Source organism: Leguminivora glycinivorella, chromosome 22, assembly GCF_023078275.1.
Source record: "Leguminivora glycinivorella isolate SPB_JAAS2020 chromosome 22, LegGlyc_1.1, whole genome shotgun sequence".
Taxonomy (NCBI): Eukaryota; Metazoa; Arthropoda; class Insecta; order Lepidoptera; family Tortricidae; genus Leguminivora; species Leguminivora glycinivorella.
Window position 1 is genome coordinate 13,882,366 of NC_062992.1, and position 18,056 is coordinate 13,900,421.

The 18,056-nt window shown below is 37.1% G+C and overlaps 1 protein-coding gene across 2 annotated transcripts in view; it reads left to right on the plus strand.

Annotated features, from left to right (window-relative positions):
- Positions 1-6,940, plus strand: part of LOC125237706 (neuropilin and tolloid-like protein 2) — a 357,896-nt gene extending 350,956 nt beyond the window's left edge. For both annotated transcript variants that reach the window (XM_048144863.1, XM_048144864.1), the window contains 2 exons: positions 5,446-5,589; positions 6,038-6,940. In XM_048144863.1, coding sequence (XP_048000820.1) covers positions 5,446-5,589; positions 6,038-6,123 — 230 coding nt within the window. In that variant the 3' untranslated portion in view covers positions 6,124-6,940. The remainder of the gene's footprint in view (positions 1-5,445; positions 5,590-6,037) is intronic.
- The last annotated feature ends 11,116 nt before the right edge of the window (positions 6,941-18,056 follow it).

Below are 18,056 nucleotides of genomic sequence, written 5' to 3' on the forward strand. Positions count from 1 at the left end.
ACCCTAGGCAAGGGTTCCGTGCTATACCCCACGGGACTGGGTCCCTGACCGAACTCCGCCACCTGCACATTCCGGCCTACTAGAATGTGAGGTGCCCACCCCCGCGGCAAGGACGCGCCGGTCAGGAGTTACCCCAGTGGATAATAGGGGAGGTGTCCCTATCATCCCTGGGGCCGGGTTAATGGTCTGTTATTAGCACAGACCAAGGGCAAGACACATGTAATGCAATAAGTTTAAAAATTGTCTTTCAGTATTAGTATTGATGGAAGGTAACCTAAGGTTCAACATCGTACCCATCGTACCTACTAACAGCAATACTCTGTCTTAACTAACCATAGACGTTATGCTCTTGTAATAAGGATTACAAATGTACAGTGACAGTTGTCCAGTTGCATGTACCACATTGAAAGTTAGTCTAGATATATTAATATCGACAATTACAAACCGTCAGCAGATGTTGCTTTATAATATCTTATACTATTAAACGAGCAATTCTTGTATATTTATTTATTTATTTATTTATTTATTTATCTATTTATTTATTTATACCGACGATCTCGGAAACCGCTCTAACGATTTCGCTGAAATTTGTTATGTGGGGGTTTTAGTGGATGAAAAATCGATCTAACATATCCTTAGGTCCCGGAAAACGCGAATTTTCGAGTTTTCACGCGTTTTTCTTCGCGCGCCATCTCGTGTGGAGTAGTTGTACTGTTGAGACAGAAGTCTTTCGGTCGATGTAAGTATTATTTACTTCAAAGACTAGATGGCGACACAGGTCAAGGCTAACACGAATAGAAAAATATACTGAGCTTTTGTGACGAAACGCGCGCCATCTCGTATGGAGTAGTTGTGTTGTTAAGACTGAGAGTTCTTTCGATTGATCGATGTAAGTACTATTTATTTTCGAACTAGATGGCGACACAGGTCAAGGATACGAAATAGAACCGAGCGAAGCTCGGTCGCCCAGATATTAATTAATAAATAAAGATTTTTTTTGAGTGTAGGTGGATATTGTCGATTTTGGTTTCGCTCAAGAACCTTTGCGAATACGTTACAGACTAAAGGTGTAAATTATCTACGCATTTTGTTATGAAAAACGATACAATATACGGCTTAAACAAAACGCGGAATATAAATACATAACAAAAATTGCCTTGTGTTGCTTAATTCCGTGATTAAATATATGTATGTATTTACAAAAGCTTTGCCGCCATCCACGTCTTACTCAGCTTTAACATAAGACTGAAAATCACTTAAACATTAGTCTTTAGAGTCAAAATCTTTTTACTATTTTTACAATGAATGAATGACAAGTCTATAGCTAGGAGGTTTTCCACGAACACCAGAGTTTGCGCTATGTGGCTATATATGTCACTCTATATGCCTGGATAGGAGTAAAAGAGAAAGATGTCCGCAATGTGTTAACCCAGGTGACAGCAGTAAGCCCTCAGTACTAGTACTGTCACTGGCTGTCATGGCCAACCTACTGCGTTTCGATACTGGTAAAATATCGAAGTATCATTCATTATGTTCTTTTTGTATCTAGGTTATTAATTATATACGAATATCAAAATATCAAAATGATGATTATTGATGAATATCAAGATGATTTTTAGTTTAAAGCAAGAAGATAAAAATATTTTCAGAAATATGTACCTACTCTTTTTATATAACAAAACGCATCCATCAGTCAAGCGCCGTATAGCCATCATCTTCTATTTCTGAATTGATTTTTAATAATAATTTACTAAGGTCTAAATCAGTTTACGACCAAACTAGAGTTATGCGACGTTGCAGTCAGCATTCTGGCAACGTTGCATTTTGAAGTAACAAAACATTGAATATTCATTCAATTTGTCGTGAAAAGTCTTCATGACTTACTACTCATATTATACCTATAAGTTACCTAATTTCGTCACTCTGATTAAGTAGAAGTTTGGTGTGGCGGTCAAAGATACTGCTTTTTAGCTGCGATAACTTGAGCAGCAGACGAGGTTCGAATCTCACCGGGGAGACCTTGCTTTTTTGTGAATCTTTTTTTATTTAATACTTTGTGTTTGATTTATTTTTATTCATTATATTTGATGGGAAAATAAGTACTAATATTTCATATCTCAGGTTTGACATGTTTTTACACCCCGAACTACCAATATTCCATGTTTTATCAATCTGGACCAACACTTAGTATGGTAATGAAAAAACTTTTCAAAGAATTTGGTGAATAAAATTGGCCTATTAATATAATTATTGTTTTATTCCCCAATAATATACAATATCTATCATTTTGACAACTTTAGTCTCATTCTGATCATAGTGCCGTCTGACTCTGTCGTGCTGAAATTATGTAGTTGTTTGTGGTAAAACATTTTTATACTACTAAAAATGAAATAATCAGAAAGTAATACTTCCGTCTTAGTGCGTTATCACATTATCCGATCCGGTATCAGATGTAGGACCGATATCGATATCCAATATATTTAAGCCGCTATCTTTGATTTTTGCCTTTAAAATTCTTCCTTCATCCGATATCGCGGATAGGATAATGTGAAAACGCACTTAGAGTTGTAATATTTTACCTAGCATATTTTGGTTTTACTGGAATGTACGTTTAAGATAATTCAGAATTATCGTTAAAACTTATGCAAAAAAAATCAAAAACCATAAAATTAAAATAAAACACAAAAAAACTGTTATCTTCACTTTGTGTCTCTCCGCCGGGATTCGAACCCGTGATCTCTGGATTGAAAACCAAACCAACTTCAACCGTGACCATAACGTGTCTTGACAATTGGCATGAAATTCGCCATCATCTAGCTTTCACTAATGTGTCAGGCGTTTCGATGTTCCTGCTGAAAAGTAAATATACTCTGTCAACCAAGTCTGTCAGTAAATAAGAACAAAGAAAACTATATGTATCCTTTTCTTTTGGGGTGCTAGAGAAAAGGTTACCTATAGTTTTCTTGGTTCTTATTTACTGACAAATTTGTTTGACAGAATATACTTAAGTTATTAAGTTGCACCTGTCAAATGATTGAAGAGAAAAACGTGAGACGGATGTATGGGATGACAAGTCTGTACTGTATTGGCAAGGTGCAGGGTGCAAAGCGGGTGGAGGCCTGGAGGGGGTAACTAAAAGGATGACAGCGCTCACCAGCGCTCACTATGGCCAAAATTGACATTCCTGTCACTGACTTACGTTGTCAAATCCATATTGCAGTAAACATTTTCGAGATAAATTTAATATGGGCCTAGTAAAATTTGTTATGGTGAATTGTAATAACACCAAGAAAAATAGCGACTAAATTCTAGCTATTTCCAAGACTGTGGTGGAAACGAAACCACCGTTTAAGTGGATAATTGCCGTAAGAAGAAAAGTGTCATCTAAATCTAACCTCTGATTATTTAAAGTGCATAATCATTTGATACAAGTATGGAATTTACGGTGAATTTATAATGCAAACTTTATTGGAGGTAGAAAAGCCGATGTGGAAGCCAATCCCAGTTACGAGTATGTTCCAAAATCATTTGAGTTGTTCCCTCATGTCTGCTCCTGTGTACACATCGAAACGGATTGACAAAAATGCGTAAACATCGAAGTTTCAATGGGATGAAGGAGCACGAAAACAAGAAAAGCAGAAGCAGGCCATCCACTAAAGGCTTATCACATTTTAAATAAATTTCCTGAGAACTTATTTCATCGCATTGATGACTATATATTTGTTGTGATATGGTAAACCTCTAATATTTTCAAGTAAATGAAACAAGTTTTTGTAATGTATATTATAATTAAAAGTTATTATAGCTAGTTTCTTTTTATTTTACTATAAACCCTGTACCCTGTCCCTGAATGATATACAATAATACCTACAGTTAGCCTATGAAAATGACATATCAACAATTTCAAAAACCAATGATTTATTTATACTTTATTGCACATAAGTTCAAATGGTGGAATAATGTCTTCAATCTCTAGAAAATTCCCAGCTAGAACCAATTTCTTGCCTTTATTCATTGACCGATATCGCATATATTATGTTTAAGTCGCCATCTTTGATTTTCGCCTTTGAAATCCTTCCTACATCCGATATCGCGGATCGGGTATAATGTGAAAACGCACTTAAGGTTGTAATATTTTGCCTATTCTGGAATGTACGTTCAAAATAATTAAGAATTATCGTGAAAACTTACGCAAAAAAAATCTAAACAAATAAAAAACCATAAAATAATAATAAAACCCAAAAAACTGGATATCTTTACGTGTGTCTCCACCGAGGCTTGAACCAGTGACCTCTGGATTGAAAAGCGAACGAACTTCTGATGAGACCATAACGTGCCATGACAATTTGCCCGAAATTCGGTATCATCTAGCTTTCGCTACATGTCAGGCATTTCGATGTTCCTGCATAAAAAATAAATAGTTAGTCAGTTCCACCTGTCAAATTATTGAAGAGAAAAACCTGAGACGGATGTATCGGATGACAAGGCTTGCAAATTTATTAAATATAGATATGTGCCAAATGGGACTATGAGCGACATCTATCCATTTCCGCTGCAAACAATAGTTTCGTTTTGACAGTCGCATTTTGTGGTACGGGGTGGCATAGTCTGTATATTGTAGTTTGTGCTTATATACATAGAAAACATCCATGACTCAGGAACAAATATCTGTGCTCATCACACAAATAAATGCCCTTACCGGGATTCGAACCCAGGACCGCGGCTCCGCAGGCAGGGTCACTACCGACTGAGCCAGACCGGTCGTCGAAAAGTAGTATTAAAAGTGGGATTAAAGAAGGCAAATATAAATGTATCAGTTTTTAAAATATGAGATACTAGCTTTTGCGCGCGGCTTCGCTCGCGTTAGAAAGAGACAAAAAGTAGCCTATGTCACTCACCCTCCCTTCAAGTATCTCCACTTAAAAAATCACGACAATTCGTCGCTCCGTTTTACCGTGAAAGACGGACAAACAAACAGACACACACACTTTCCCATTTATAATATTAGTATGGACGTATTGCTAAATACATATTATTGCTCTAGAATACCCGAAAAAGGGTAGGTATACCTTTTAAACTTGGACCATTATCAAAAGTGGAAGAGAAAGGATAAGGATTGAAATTCCGAAAACTACCGATATTTAGCTATCTGCGATGGTGCTTCAATACTAAAAGCAGTAGTCAATCGATCGACACATTGTTGTTGTGTTATAATCCACTTTTAAAGTCGTATAAAATTATACTTAGCCCTAAAACTTTCACGGGACAGGTCCATGTTCACCAGACTACGACTTAAACTTAAAATATGAAATTTAGAACATTAGTTGTAGTCCCAGAACTCAAAATATTAATTTCTTTCCTTCCTCTGCCTTGAGAGGATTGCACTAATTTCTCTTTAAAATGTATGCTTACATAATATTCAGCTTATATTTTCCTCTCATGCAGGAACAAACTCATCGAACAGCCGAGGGTTCTCAACCTTTGGCTATTCGGGAGCCACCATCGTGCGGCCTTCTCCAGCACCCGCTAATACTTCGGAGATTACCATAGAACTGCTGAGGCAGGTCACACCACAGGAATCTATCAAACGTAAGTCTTACCTTCTTCTTAAGATACAAGCTTATCTAACAGGCTGAGTATGCTGACAGCATTTTGAAGAGATTCATTTGTTTTTGTTTTGATCTTGGATTGGACTGGAATTTGATCGATTTCGATTGGCATCAAATACTTAAGTTTTCCAAAAACTACCTTTTTCTCGCAACCTGTATGCTTTACCCAAAATCTGTTAACGCCAACAAAATTGAAGGAAGGTCTTTAAAGATAGTTTTTGCGTAGCAGTACGGGATTTAACTGCCCTCACTGACCCTCTATCAAAATACACCCTGTTTATGTAGGGTAAGACTAACAACATGGTTTATTTTCGTGAAGGCAAGAGCAATATGAGGAATTCCTGCAACCGTTAGTCTTGAATTGTTGATCAATGTACCCCCATTTACCTTAAAAGGTCTAGATTTAACCTATTTTTCTAATCCCACAGAAAAGAAATTCGACCGTCGCCCGATGAGCTCCGAAACCACCCGATCAGCGCCCGACGTCATCATCGTCTCGAAGCCGATTCGCTGAGGATGACCTTCGGGGCCCCCGCCCTGGGCCCCGACCCCTCCCCCCTCATGGGTATTACCCCCCCGGCATCGCCCTGACGGCTGCCTATACGACCACACCAAAAGCGTGTCTTTTGAGGACTACGATGGCTATTACAGCCAATACTTCGATGAAGGACCAAAGTTGATTTACGATTACTGTTTAAAAAGTGACTTTTATAAGAAAGCTAAGACACTGCCGAGGAACTTAGGGTCATCTGTGGATAAAGTGTACCCTCAGAGGTGTTTCTGTGAAACGGAATGTAAGAGGGTGGTGGTTAAAGCTGACGTTGAGCCGAATAGATAGCATTCGATGAGGTTCTAGGCTTGGAGTATTGAAGCCTAGATTACTTGTTAAGAGTGAAGCCAAAATATGAATCAGCCAAGCAATGTACAAACTACTAGTGTCAGAATGTAGAATATCATCAGATTTCTGTAAACTGTTAAAAATATTCTTCAAAAAGGGGGGATGAGAAAGTTGCATTTTATCTATGTGTTTCATTCGGTGGTCAAATTCTGTGAAACAAACACTTTGTCCTCTTGTAAAACAAATAGCTATTATAATTGCTCTTTTGCAATTTGTCTCAGTAAGTTCCATAAAAATATAAGTAGGGGAATAGCTGTAACTCCATATATCAGTAAATGCGGGATATTTGTAGTGACATCTAGCGACAAACACGCATAAATCACGCGTCAAATAGCGTAAATTATCAGTACTGCTACTTGTTGATAGATGTTGCGACGAAAGAAGAGTCTAATGCTCACCAATTTTTAGCTAATATTACAATAGTATTAATCAGTATTCTGTTATTAAATTACTTCTGGTTGTAATATAAGTTGTAAACTGTTCTAATATTACATTTTTGGCAGAAGAGACACAGTTGACACCTAGTATCGAGTGGTGGTACTGATAATTTACTCTTTTTGACGCGTGATTGTCGCTAGATGTCACTACAAATAACCCGCATTTACTGATGTATAGAGTTGCAACTCGTCCCTTACTTATTCCTATATGGTATGTTCACAAGAACTGCCCATTAAAGAACATTATGCAATATGCATATATGGGGGGGGGGGACTATTTTTTCGACGTCGCCGAACGGTAACAATCACTGCCACCCACGAAACACCAGGGTTAGTTCGTTGCAGGTTTTTAATACGGGTAATGGGTACGCATTTCTCGTGATGTTGGCAAAATGGCTTCACTAATCTAGTAACTAGGTTTAATATTTCTAAGTTTCTAGAGACACATAAATATAATTGTACGTTGGATGCTTGGAAGCTTGTTAATCTCCTATTTCACCAACGCTTCTAATACACTGGTGCAGGCGAGTTCAGGGTCATATTACTCCATGTTATATGTTTGTAATATGTTTGCAATAAATGCTTTGTTTGTTTGTTTGTTAAATATGTATGCACTTCCCATAAATAAGTATACACTTCCTCGCCTTAATAAGGTTTAAATATGTTTACATATCAATGTACGAACTTGGCATCTGTTTTGTATGTACTTCTAACAGATACTAGAGAATTTTAGGGAATCGAGTTGTATCGACGCTCCGCCACTGCTGTAGATACATATGTGGCTGTTGGATTCTTTTTTGTTTTGTTTTGAGTATGGAGTTCATAAAGACTCAACTTTTAGATACATTCAAACTGTCGAGACATATTTTTTGTGGCTTCCTTTACAAAACTTTTTGATCTTTCAGATTCAATTACTAGCTATAGATATGACATGGATCGTATTTTGATATTGAATAAAAGTTGAATACGACCAATTGCGTCATAGGAACTTTTTCGTCCACACAGTTTTATTTGAATAACGTATACCTCAAGTTGACAATGAACAAAACGGTTTTTTAGTTTCTTCAATCAAAAGCAGATGATCTTTTTCCTAGAGTTGAATATAAAAATAAAAAAGTTTTCCCCTCACTAGCTCGGAAACACGTGTTTTGTCCTTTAATACCAGCGGGTAAAAACGCATTTTATCCACTAGTGGGTAAAGTAATTTGACCTTGAATAAAGTAAAATTAACTGCTTTAAAATTGATAAAAGTGGGTGAATCTAGTAATAAAGATGATTTACCACCTGTGGAACTACTGGAAGCCGTGATAAACGATTTTTTTGCGTTGTAGTTTCCTCGCTATAGTGAGGGGAAAAGTTTTATGTTACACACGGGTGCAAATGTATTTTACTTCTCGTGTGTTAAAAAACTCGCAAGTTCAGGATTCTGTTCTCAAACCACTCGCTTCGCTCGTGGTTAAACTATAGAATCCTTTCACTTGCTCGTTTTTCAATTCCACACTCGGCGTTAAAATACAACTTTGCCCCCTTGTATAACAAATAAATATTCTTGATCTTCTTTTTAAAATTCGAAGTAGGCCCGGTTGTTAGGGTCGGTTGCACCAAACTGTCTGTTACAGAATTTGTTTTTTATCATGCAGAAATGCGATGCGAGGGATATTTCAGATTTTTAAATTAAAGGAAAAATGGAAAAAATTCACACCTCCGGCAGGACTTGCTACCTCTGACTTTGCCGGAGCCAGCCGCGCTCCCGCAGTTGAGTTGGGAGCGCGGCTGGCTCACAGCGGTGTGAATGTTTCCATTTTTCCTTTAATTTAAAAATATATCTGTTACAGAATTTTTATGGGAATTTCCATAGTTTTTGCTGCGTGTCGCTGATGTTTCTATTAACTGTGGTTGACGCAACTGGCCCTTACTGACGTTTATTATCTGGCCCTTAGTGTGTTTTTATTAATGGTAGAAAGCAATATAAACAAAATTAACTAGTTAATGCAGACTGAAAATAACAATATTTGTTGTTTGTTGTTGCGTTGGTGAAATGGGAAGACCGGTGTGTCAGAAAAGTTGAAATTGTTGGACAATACATTTTCGGGTAAATCCGCGGCAAGAGTAACACGAGTCACGATTTTATGGCATGTTCCATTTATTCACGACTAGCGACCCGCCCCGGCTTCGCACGGGTACTTTACCTACATGTAAACCTTCCTCTAGAATCAGTCTATCTATTAAAAAAACCGCATCAAAATCCGTTGCGTAGTTTTAAAGATTTAAGCATACATAGGGACATAGGGACAGATAAAGCGACTTAGTTTTATACTATGTACTTAGTGATAGTGATGCAAGTTCCAAGTGATATGACGACCGGTCTGGCTCAGTCGGTAGTGACCCTGCCTGCTAAGCCGCGGTCCTGGGTTCGAATCCCGGTAAGGGCATTTCTTTGTGTGATGAGCACATATATTTGTTCCTGTCATGGATGTTTTCTATGTGTATAAGTATGTATTTATCTATTTAAGTATGTACATCGTCGCTTAGCGCCAATAGTTCAAGCTTTGCTTACTTTGGGGCTAAGTTGATATGTTATTTATATTCTATCTCTATGTGTTACTTTCCCGATATATGCATAGATCCTTTCATTTGCAGCTGTAGTTCAAATAAACACTCAATGAAGTCGTGACTCACGTTACTTTCACGTGGATTCACCTTATCTAGTATTAATCAGACCAAGTTTGAAAAATAATATACTAGAATATTGTTAAATGTCAAATAAATTGCATGAATTTTAAAGCTGTTTTTGTAATTTTTTCTATATCAATGACGAGTAAATGACAACGTTCTTTTTAGGTGCAAATTGAATTAGGTTTTAGGGTTTTTAATGTATTAAGATGCGCACGAAAAGATTTATTAGTTGTTAGAAGTTTATGAATGATGTAAATAAAAAAAATGGTTTTATTAAGCTATTTGCCTTCACATACTGGTAACTCAAAAATTCTATGGGATGCTTCTTTTCTTGCCTAACTAAATTATTTTTCGAAGTTTTTTTTTTAAATTGCTCAATAAAAGCATATAACAATCGTTTTTCGATAGGGGAGACCGAGGTGAGTTGCCACAGAGGCGAGTTGTGACGACGAAAGTCGCTTACGTTTCGGAAAGCCGATCGCATGTTCATAATACAGCGTGTGTATTCCATACGGGCGAATATTTTAATAACGATTAGTACGAACCTAAGGAGCCTAACCACGTGTTTTTTTTTTGACTACACTGAGAGAAATTTGCATTGTGAATTTAACAAGTTCGACTTGTTGCGGTTTATCCATTTGAATCAGCCAAACGTATGTTTAAAACAATATGTGTCAGGTTGTTTTTATAAAATCGACTTGTTGATTCAAATATATTGCCGATTCAAATGACAAGTAGCTTGTTGTTTGAACCAAAGAGCACGTAGGCGCTATTTTAACCAAAAAACTTGTTGAACGAACATGAAAACTGGTTGTATTTTCTCTCAGTGTACGCAACGTACAACGATATACATTACAAATGCTCATAGCTTAATCGCTTTTGGTAGGACGAGAACCTTAGGCAACGATATTAATTTATATGAATTAAGGCCCATTTTGATGCTACGAGAACTCGCATACGAGTTTTATTACATTTGCGGTAAAATCGTATGCAAGTTCGCACGCCATCTAAATCAGGCCTTGATATCTCATACTATAGTCGGAACACTTTCTAACTGTTTATCATAGAAGTATGATCAATGATCATAGGTTTTTATGCCTCCCGTTTTCTCCAACGTGAAGTTACCTATATATTTCTATGATAAACATATTATGATAGTGGACTATCGGCCTATGTCGTGGCACGGCTAAGCGCGCTTGGCGACAAAGGGATTTTGACGGTGAATCGGCATAATTTGTAGACTCGTATAGGATGTCGTTACGAAGTATATAATATGTCTACGGTTTTGTCATTTTTTTTAAGTAAAAATAAAATCTACGAGGCAAAAGAAAGGACGGCGTAGTCGGGCGTAGCTTGGGTGTAGCGGTAAGCCACCGTCGCTGTTGTCTAAAGCAAATTCACTCGTCTATACATTTCAATGATTTATTTCGAGCCTTGATCATTTGATTGTTATTATTATTACTTTATTGGTTATACAAAATATACTTCAACAGGCGTAGCACTCTAGTTTGATAAACTTTAATCCCATCGGTGCGGTCCTATCACACTTAGAAATAGTGCGAAAAGGATGGCCTGACGTTATCTCGTTTATCATTATCACTATATTATGCTGTATGCTTGTGTCGCTTAAATTCAAACGTGGGTATGTAAATCCATATTTAAGGCTGAATATATAAAAATATATAATATGATCTGAAAAATAATTAACCTTATCAGCAGAATGGATTTACCTAGTTTTGAAGTTAAGCGACACAATTTTAGTGCTTGTATTTTGATTATTTAATTTTTGTGCGAAAAAGATAAGAGAAATACTTAAGCGAATGCTTGTTATTATGTTATAATTTATAACATAAATAATATAATTCTAAGTAATTAAACTCAGAATGGGAGAGGATCGGGCTGCCAAGAGGGCGTATCTGGGAAGACCAACTGGTGGCCGCCCGGCGGGTCGGCCCAGATACCGCTGGGGAGACAGCGTGATGGCGGATCTGTGTCAGCTACAAGCCGATAATTGGCAGGAAGCTGCGCAGGATCGGGATAAGTGGCGTGCTCTCGTTTTGGAGGCCAAGATCCTCTTTGGATCACAGTGCCATACTAGTTAGTTACTAGTTAGTTAGTTTATTAAACTTATGCATATCAATTAGTTTCAAATAATTTGTGAATTGACCTATTTTAACGACTGGAAAATTTTCTTTTTTTTTGCGTTATGTTACTAAGATAACATGATGAGTTACTACAAATTATTATAAAATGACAGAATAGAAAAATTCACGGAGGCAAGACTTGAACCTTGAGCCACTCAAGGGGAAGTCATGTAAAAATAAAAATTCCCATGCAATCTGATAGGCCTCCGTGGATCAGGGGCCTTATCACCCTTGCGATTTGCAGGCGATCTGAAAGCGAAGCGAACGCGCAGCGATTTCGCCGCGAGTGCGCAGCGTGTTCGTTGCGATATCCATTGCAACAGTATTTGAATCTTCCGACGGTGCCATTATTGTTGGTTGTCCATCTGTCCACATTCGTAGATAATAAACTACTACAAATATCGACTTAAACTAAATTGGATAGAAATTAATTTTGCTGATGAATACAGCATGAGGTCTCGACTTTAGACGCGGCGAACTCGCGGCGAACTCGCTGCGTACTCGCGGCGAACTCGCTGCGCACTCGCGGCGAACTCGCTGCGCGTTCGTTTCGCTTTCAAATCGCCCGCAAATCGCAAGTGTGATAAGGCCCTTAGTCGTAACAAATGAACCGGCAATGTTCCAAAAAGGTCGCAGATTTGAGGTATGATTTTTTCCATTCATCATTAAAATGATTATACTATATTTTTATCGCAAAATAATATGTTCTAAAAGGGAAACTGCTTAAAATTCGGCGTAAATGGACACTGTGCCAAAATATCAGTAATAAGATGTAAAATATTCTATAATAAGTTCCGAGGAGGTTGACCTACAGAGTGTAACAAAAATGGTGGTGATCCGTTTAAGGGCGTAGTCAGTATCGTATTCTGATCAGGAAAAAGTAGAAGAAAAATTTTTTTTCGCGAAAAAAATTTTCATTTTTGTATGGGCCGGGCCGCGAGAATCGGCCGAACCGCCATCCATATAAAGGTAAAAATTTTTTTCGCGAAAAAAAAATTTTCTTAAAAAAACAATTACTTAATGTGCACAATAAAGAATATTATTATTATTATTATTATTATTTCTTCTACTTTTTCCTGATGAGAATACGATACTGAATACGCCCTTAAAGGGATCACCACTATTTTTGTTACACCCTGTATTGACATTTGTAAAGAATTTAGATATACATATTGTAGACCAATAAAGTCACTATGATGTGTTGTCACAAATTAATATTCAGTTGAGATTTATTTAATTCTTACAATGATTACTCACTATTATTGAAATGTCGGAGGGTAATAGCTGCATGAAGTCGGTTAATAATAAGCAAGTCACCGTTTTCAACTGGTATTTTAGTGACAAAATCCCGTATGCGAGATTCAAGAATCGCCCTCCTGGTGCCGTAGCCGAATGTCATTTCTGCGATGCGAGACGAAAACAAAACGCCGCGAAAGGTAGTCTGACTCTGTCGCGCCAATACGCAAGAGCGATAGAGATAGATATCTACGAGCGTTTCGTTTCGTGAGCGTTTGTGCCATTCGGCTACGTATCCTGTATTCCTAAAAGGGAGTTGGCAGAGTACATGAAACTGCTCTGCAGCCGGTCTAGCCGAAATGACAATCGTTAACGCTAGACGCAAACCGAAACGCAGTCTGACTCTGTCGCGCCAATAGGAAACAGCGATAGAGATCTAGCGATACTAACGTCAATCGTTTGTGCGCCCCTATCCCACTTACAAATAACGTCGAAAGTCGTAAATAAATTACGTCGAAGAGCTCAAAACAGTCAACACCTTAAATGGGAAGGCCGTGGACTATTTAAGACTTCTAGGTTTAATTTTTAATTGTATAATGCAGTGACATGTAAATATAATGCCATACGATAAATAAATACTTACAAATAGTGCGATAGGGATGGCCTCATGTTTAATCATTTATCGCGCGACCATACTTGCTTACCAGGCCCCGTAGCCGAATGGCATTTCTCCGACGCCAAACGAAAGCGATACGCCGCTGGCTCTGTCGCGCCAATACGCAAGCGCGATAGAGATAGATATCTACTAGCGCTTCGTTTCGTGAGCGTTTCGTGAGCGATTGTGCCGTTCGGCTAGCCACCCTGGTTTCAGCCTCTTGGCAGGCTAGGCAAGATGACAAAATATCTGTTGCTTGCAACTGACTAAATGCGTGATTATATTATATTTATAATGAGTAAGCAATATTCGTTTATTAAACTATTAATTTTAACGTTAAAATATTTATTTGTGGCATCACAAATGTGAATAAAAATTGAATTATGTTTTCATATTGTTTATTTAAAATTTAAATATTATTGTATAAAGTTCGAATTAACTGTAAAATATTAGGATTAAGAATTAAATTATAAATAAAGAATTGAATTGTTAATATTAATAGATTACTTTAGTTGCATTTTCATGTTTGAGTTTTATATTAAAATGTTTATAAAGAGTAAAAATTGTTTTTTTTTTATAAATAGAGTTAACAGTTATCCTGTTAGGTACCTACCTTATCCAATGATGTCATGTTTACAAAGTAGGTACCTACAGAAAAGTATGAAAAAATCTAAAAATAAATTAGTGAGTGGAGGTCCTCCGCGCCGAAGAAGTGAAACTTCGTAACATGATAGCAGTGTCAAGTGTTTCCATGACAACCCATACGATTTGACAGTTCGCGCACTTGTAATACAAGGCTTGTACCTTTCGAGAAACGGGCCCCTGATAGCTGAGTTTGTAACTTAATAGCTGGGAGGTTACCATGACGTACTAAAGACGTTCAGTTTAGGTTGAGAGAAAGAGACACAGCTATAGCAGTTACATAGCTCCGTTCCTCTCTCTCAATCTAAACTGAACGGCTTTAGCACGTCATGGTAACCCCCCCGGGGGCAACCAAAAGATTAAATAAAAAAAATACAAAACAGTTTTAAATTTGCCGGGGTTCGAACCTAGAACATTGATAGCGTGAGGCCATTATTTACCATGTATGTCACTGGAACACCGTGGTTTATACGAATGAGTTCAAATTTAAGTGTTACGTAAGGTTCGAAGTCGCATTAGAATTTTCACTGCAAAATGTTCAAAATTAGAGGTTTTTTTGTTTCATTCAGAATATTTTTTATGCATTTCTTTCGATTGAAACAAAATGAAATAACCCTTTTGTGTGGAAATCTGCAAGTCAATAAAAAAATTGTGCAATATTCTTTCATTTAGGTATGAATATGTATATAGAACGACATATTTAAGTAATTAGGCAAACACGGTCCTCGTTATCATTGCGAGAGACTTTATAACCACTCATTTAATTTGTGGCAGAAATGCATTTTTATACATAAAAAAATACAAAAGTTTTTTTTGCCACTTTTATGAAGTGTGATATTTTTGAAAAAAAAAATGCTATTTCTACTCAGAACCACTAGCTTTTTCAATCCTAGTAGTTATACAAATTGTCCCATACGATTTTTTCTTATTTTGTTACCATTTTCCGTACATGTTGTATGGGGTAACAAAAGAGGAAAGTAACAAAAATGTATGGAAATTTGGACACTTTTTGTCTCCCAGTGAGATTGAAAGTACTCGTGATTCTGAGTACAATTGACCTAAAATTCCCTAAAACAATCAATTTTTTTTTTATTTGCAAAAAAAAGAAATGCTCAAAAAATAAATGTTATTCTTAAATCTTCAAACAAATTTTGGCCTTTTTTTTTCGGGAAACCTCATTCTTGAAAGGTTTTTCTTCTCACTTTTTATCATCTATCACTGAGGATATCTATTCTCTATAATGAAATCAACGTCCAGAAAAGTATATATGATATTTTAGTCTTAAAATGGGATCAGGAATATGCTGTTGTACAAGTTGCTAATGCTTGTTCGTTTATATCCAAAAAGATATATTTACTGGCAACAAAAATAAATAGACCACGAATTGACTAAAGTTAGGGTTGTCACTCAAGATGTTTTCTGTCATAGGCATACCTAGTGTTTAACATACATTGTTCAGGAGATACGTTTATGGAAGTACTAGATTTTGCCTGCGGCTTCGCTCGCGTTAGAAAGAGACAAAAAATAGCCTATGTCACTTTCCATCCCTTCAACTATCTCCACTTAAAAAAATCTCGTCAATTCGTCGCTCCGTTTTGCCTTGAAAGACGGACAACAAACAGACACACAGACTTTCCCATTTATAGTATTAGTATGGATTTGTATCTAAGGATATTTGTTATTTAAAGTCTTTGTTATGTCATACTGTCTGTCTTCCTTTGTTATCTCTTTAATAAATAAATTAAAATTTATCGAATTAAATGGGATAATTTGTTAAGTATAATGTATTCTTCATTTAAATTTATTATTTATCACTCTTTTATTTAAAAAATCAATCCATCATTTATTTTAATGTGGGTCATAATCATAACAGAACAAACAAAAAAAAATACGTAGGGAACTAATCAAGTTGTTATTTTTTTTGGTTGTTTTTTTATCAAGTGTAGTTTTTTGTAGGAGAGGAGAGGCCTGTGTAGTGTAGGGTAAATTATTGTTTATTCTTTTTATGTTATGATAAACTTTAATGAACTAAAAATCTACTGTAAAAAAAACTTTTTTTTGGTTAAAGGACCAAAAAAGACGAAATTCAATTAACGGACAATGAAAACTCCGATTGGCCTACAAATTTTTTACAAATAATTGTGGAAGAGTACACAGATTCAGTAATTGTAGGTCTGACAAAAAAAAAACAGTAAAAAAAAAACTTGTATATTGAGAAATGGTGGCAACCCTACGCCAACCTCCCTGTTAAATGAAGCAGCACTAACTCGGGATAACGTCTCAACTCCCCACAATCACACTTAGGGCTGTCGACTCTCGAACTTCCAAGTATTTCGGCTATTTCGCTTTCATGTCTCTGTAAACGCTAAAAACACTGAAGGAATTATAAAGTTTATAATTTAACGATTATAAAGTTGTCGTAAAGAAACCTTTTTGAGCTTTAAAGGGTTGAGAAAATAATTTTAAGCGTTGGTTAGGGCTACTCAAGATTATCGTTTTCTGAGAGAGTGTACGCGCCCATAATAGTTATTTATGTGATTGTTGCATACCACACACACTTGTAGATGGACGCTCGTATTGCGCAATAGACGCGCATCGTTTCCATGTGTAAGTGTGTACATATTTTTAGGGTTCCGTAGTCAACTAGGAACCCTTATAGTTTCGCCATGTCTGTCTGTCCGTCCGTCCGTCCGTCCGTCCGTCCGTCCGCGGATAATCTCAGTAACCGTAAGTACTAGAAAGCTGAAATTTGGTACCAATATGTATATCAATCACGCCAACAAAGTGCAAAAATAAAAAATGGAAAAAAAATTTTTATTAGGGTACCCCTCCCTACATGTAAAGTGGGGGCTGATATTTTTTTCATTTCCAACCCCAACGTGTGATATATTGTTGGATAGGTATTTAAAAATGAATAAGGGTTTACTAAGATCGTTTTTTGATAATATTAATATTTTCGGAAATAATCGCTCCTAAAGGAAAAAAAGGTGCGTCCCCCCCCCTCTAACTTTTGAATCATATGTTTAAAAAATATGAAAAAAATCACAAAAGTAGAACTTTAATAACACTTTATAGGAAAATTGTTTTGAACTTGGTAGGTTCAGTAGTTTTTGAGAAAAATACGAAAAACTACGGAACCCTACACTGAGCGTGGCCCGACACGCTCTTGGCCGGTTTTTTTTTATACTACTTCGGTGGCAAACAAGCATACTTCCCGCCTGATTTAAAGCGGTCAACGTAACCTATGGACTCCTGCAACTCAAACAGTGTCACATGCGCGTTGCCACCCCATTAGAAACTTGTACATTCCCTTTTGATGTGTTAAGTACACAGCAAAAAGGCGTGTACAAGTTCTAAGGAGGGTCCGGGTTGCTGACGACTCAAAGGACAATAGACGGAACAAGTTAGTTCCGTAAGTCCTCCCGTCATCAGCACACCGCACCCTCGTTGAGCTCTGGCAGCCTTACTCACCGGCAGGGACACAACACTATGAGTAGGGTCTAGCGCTATTTGGCTGCGGTCTTCTGTAAGGTACTACCCCAGTTGGGCTCTGCTCCAGATTCGAGCGAGACGATATCCGCTGTGCTGTGCCCTACCACACAAAGCAGAATATCATTCGCTATGCCCTACCTCCTACAAACATATATGCGAGCGACCAGTGAGTCTTGTCATCACGCATGCACACAACGACATCTGTATGTTCAACGAGCAAACGATTCTTGTCCGCTCCGGAGAGTCCGGAGTACGAGTATAATAAGC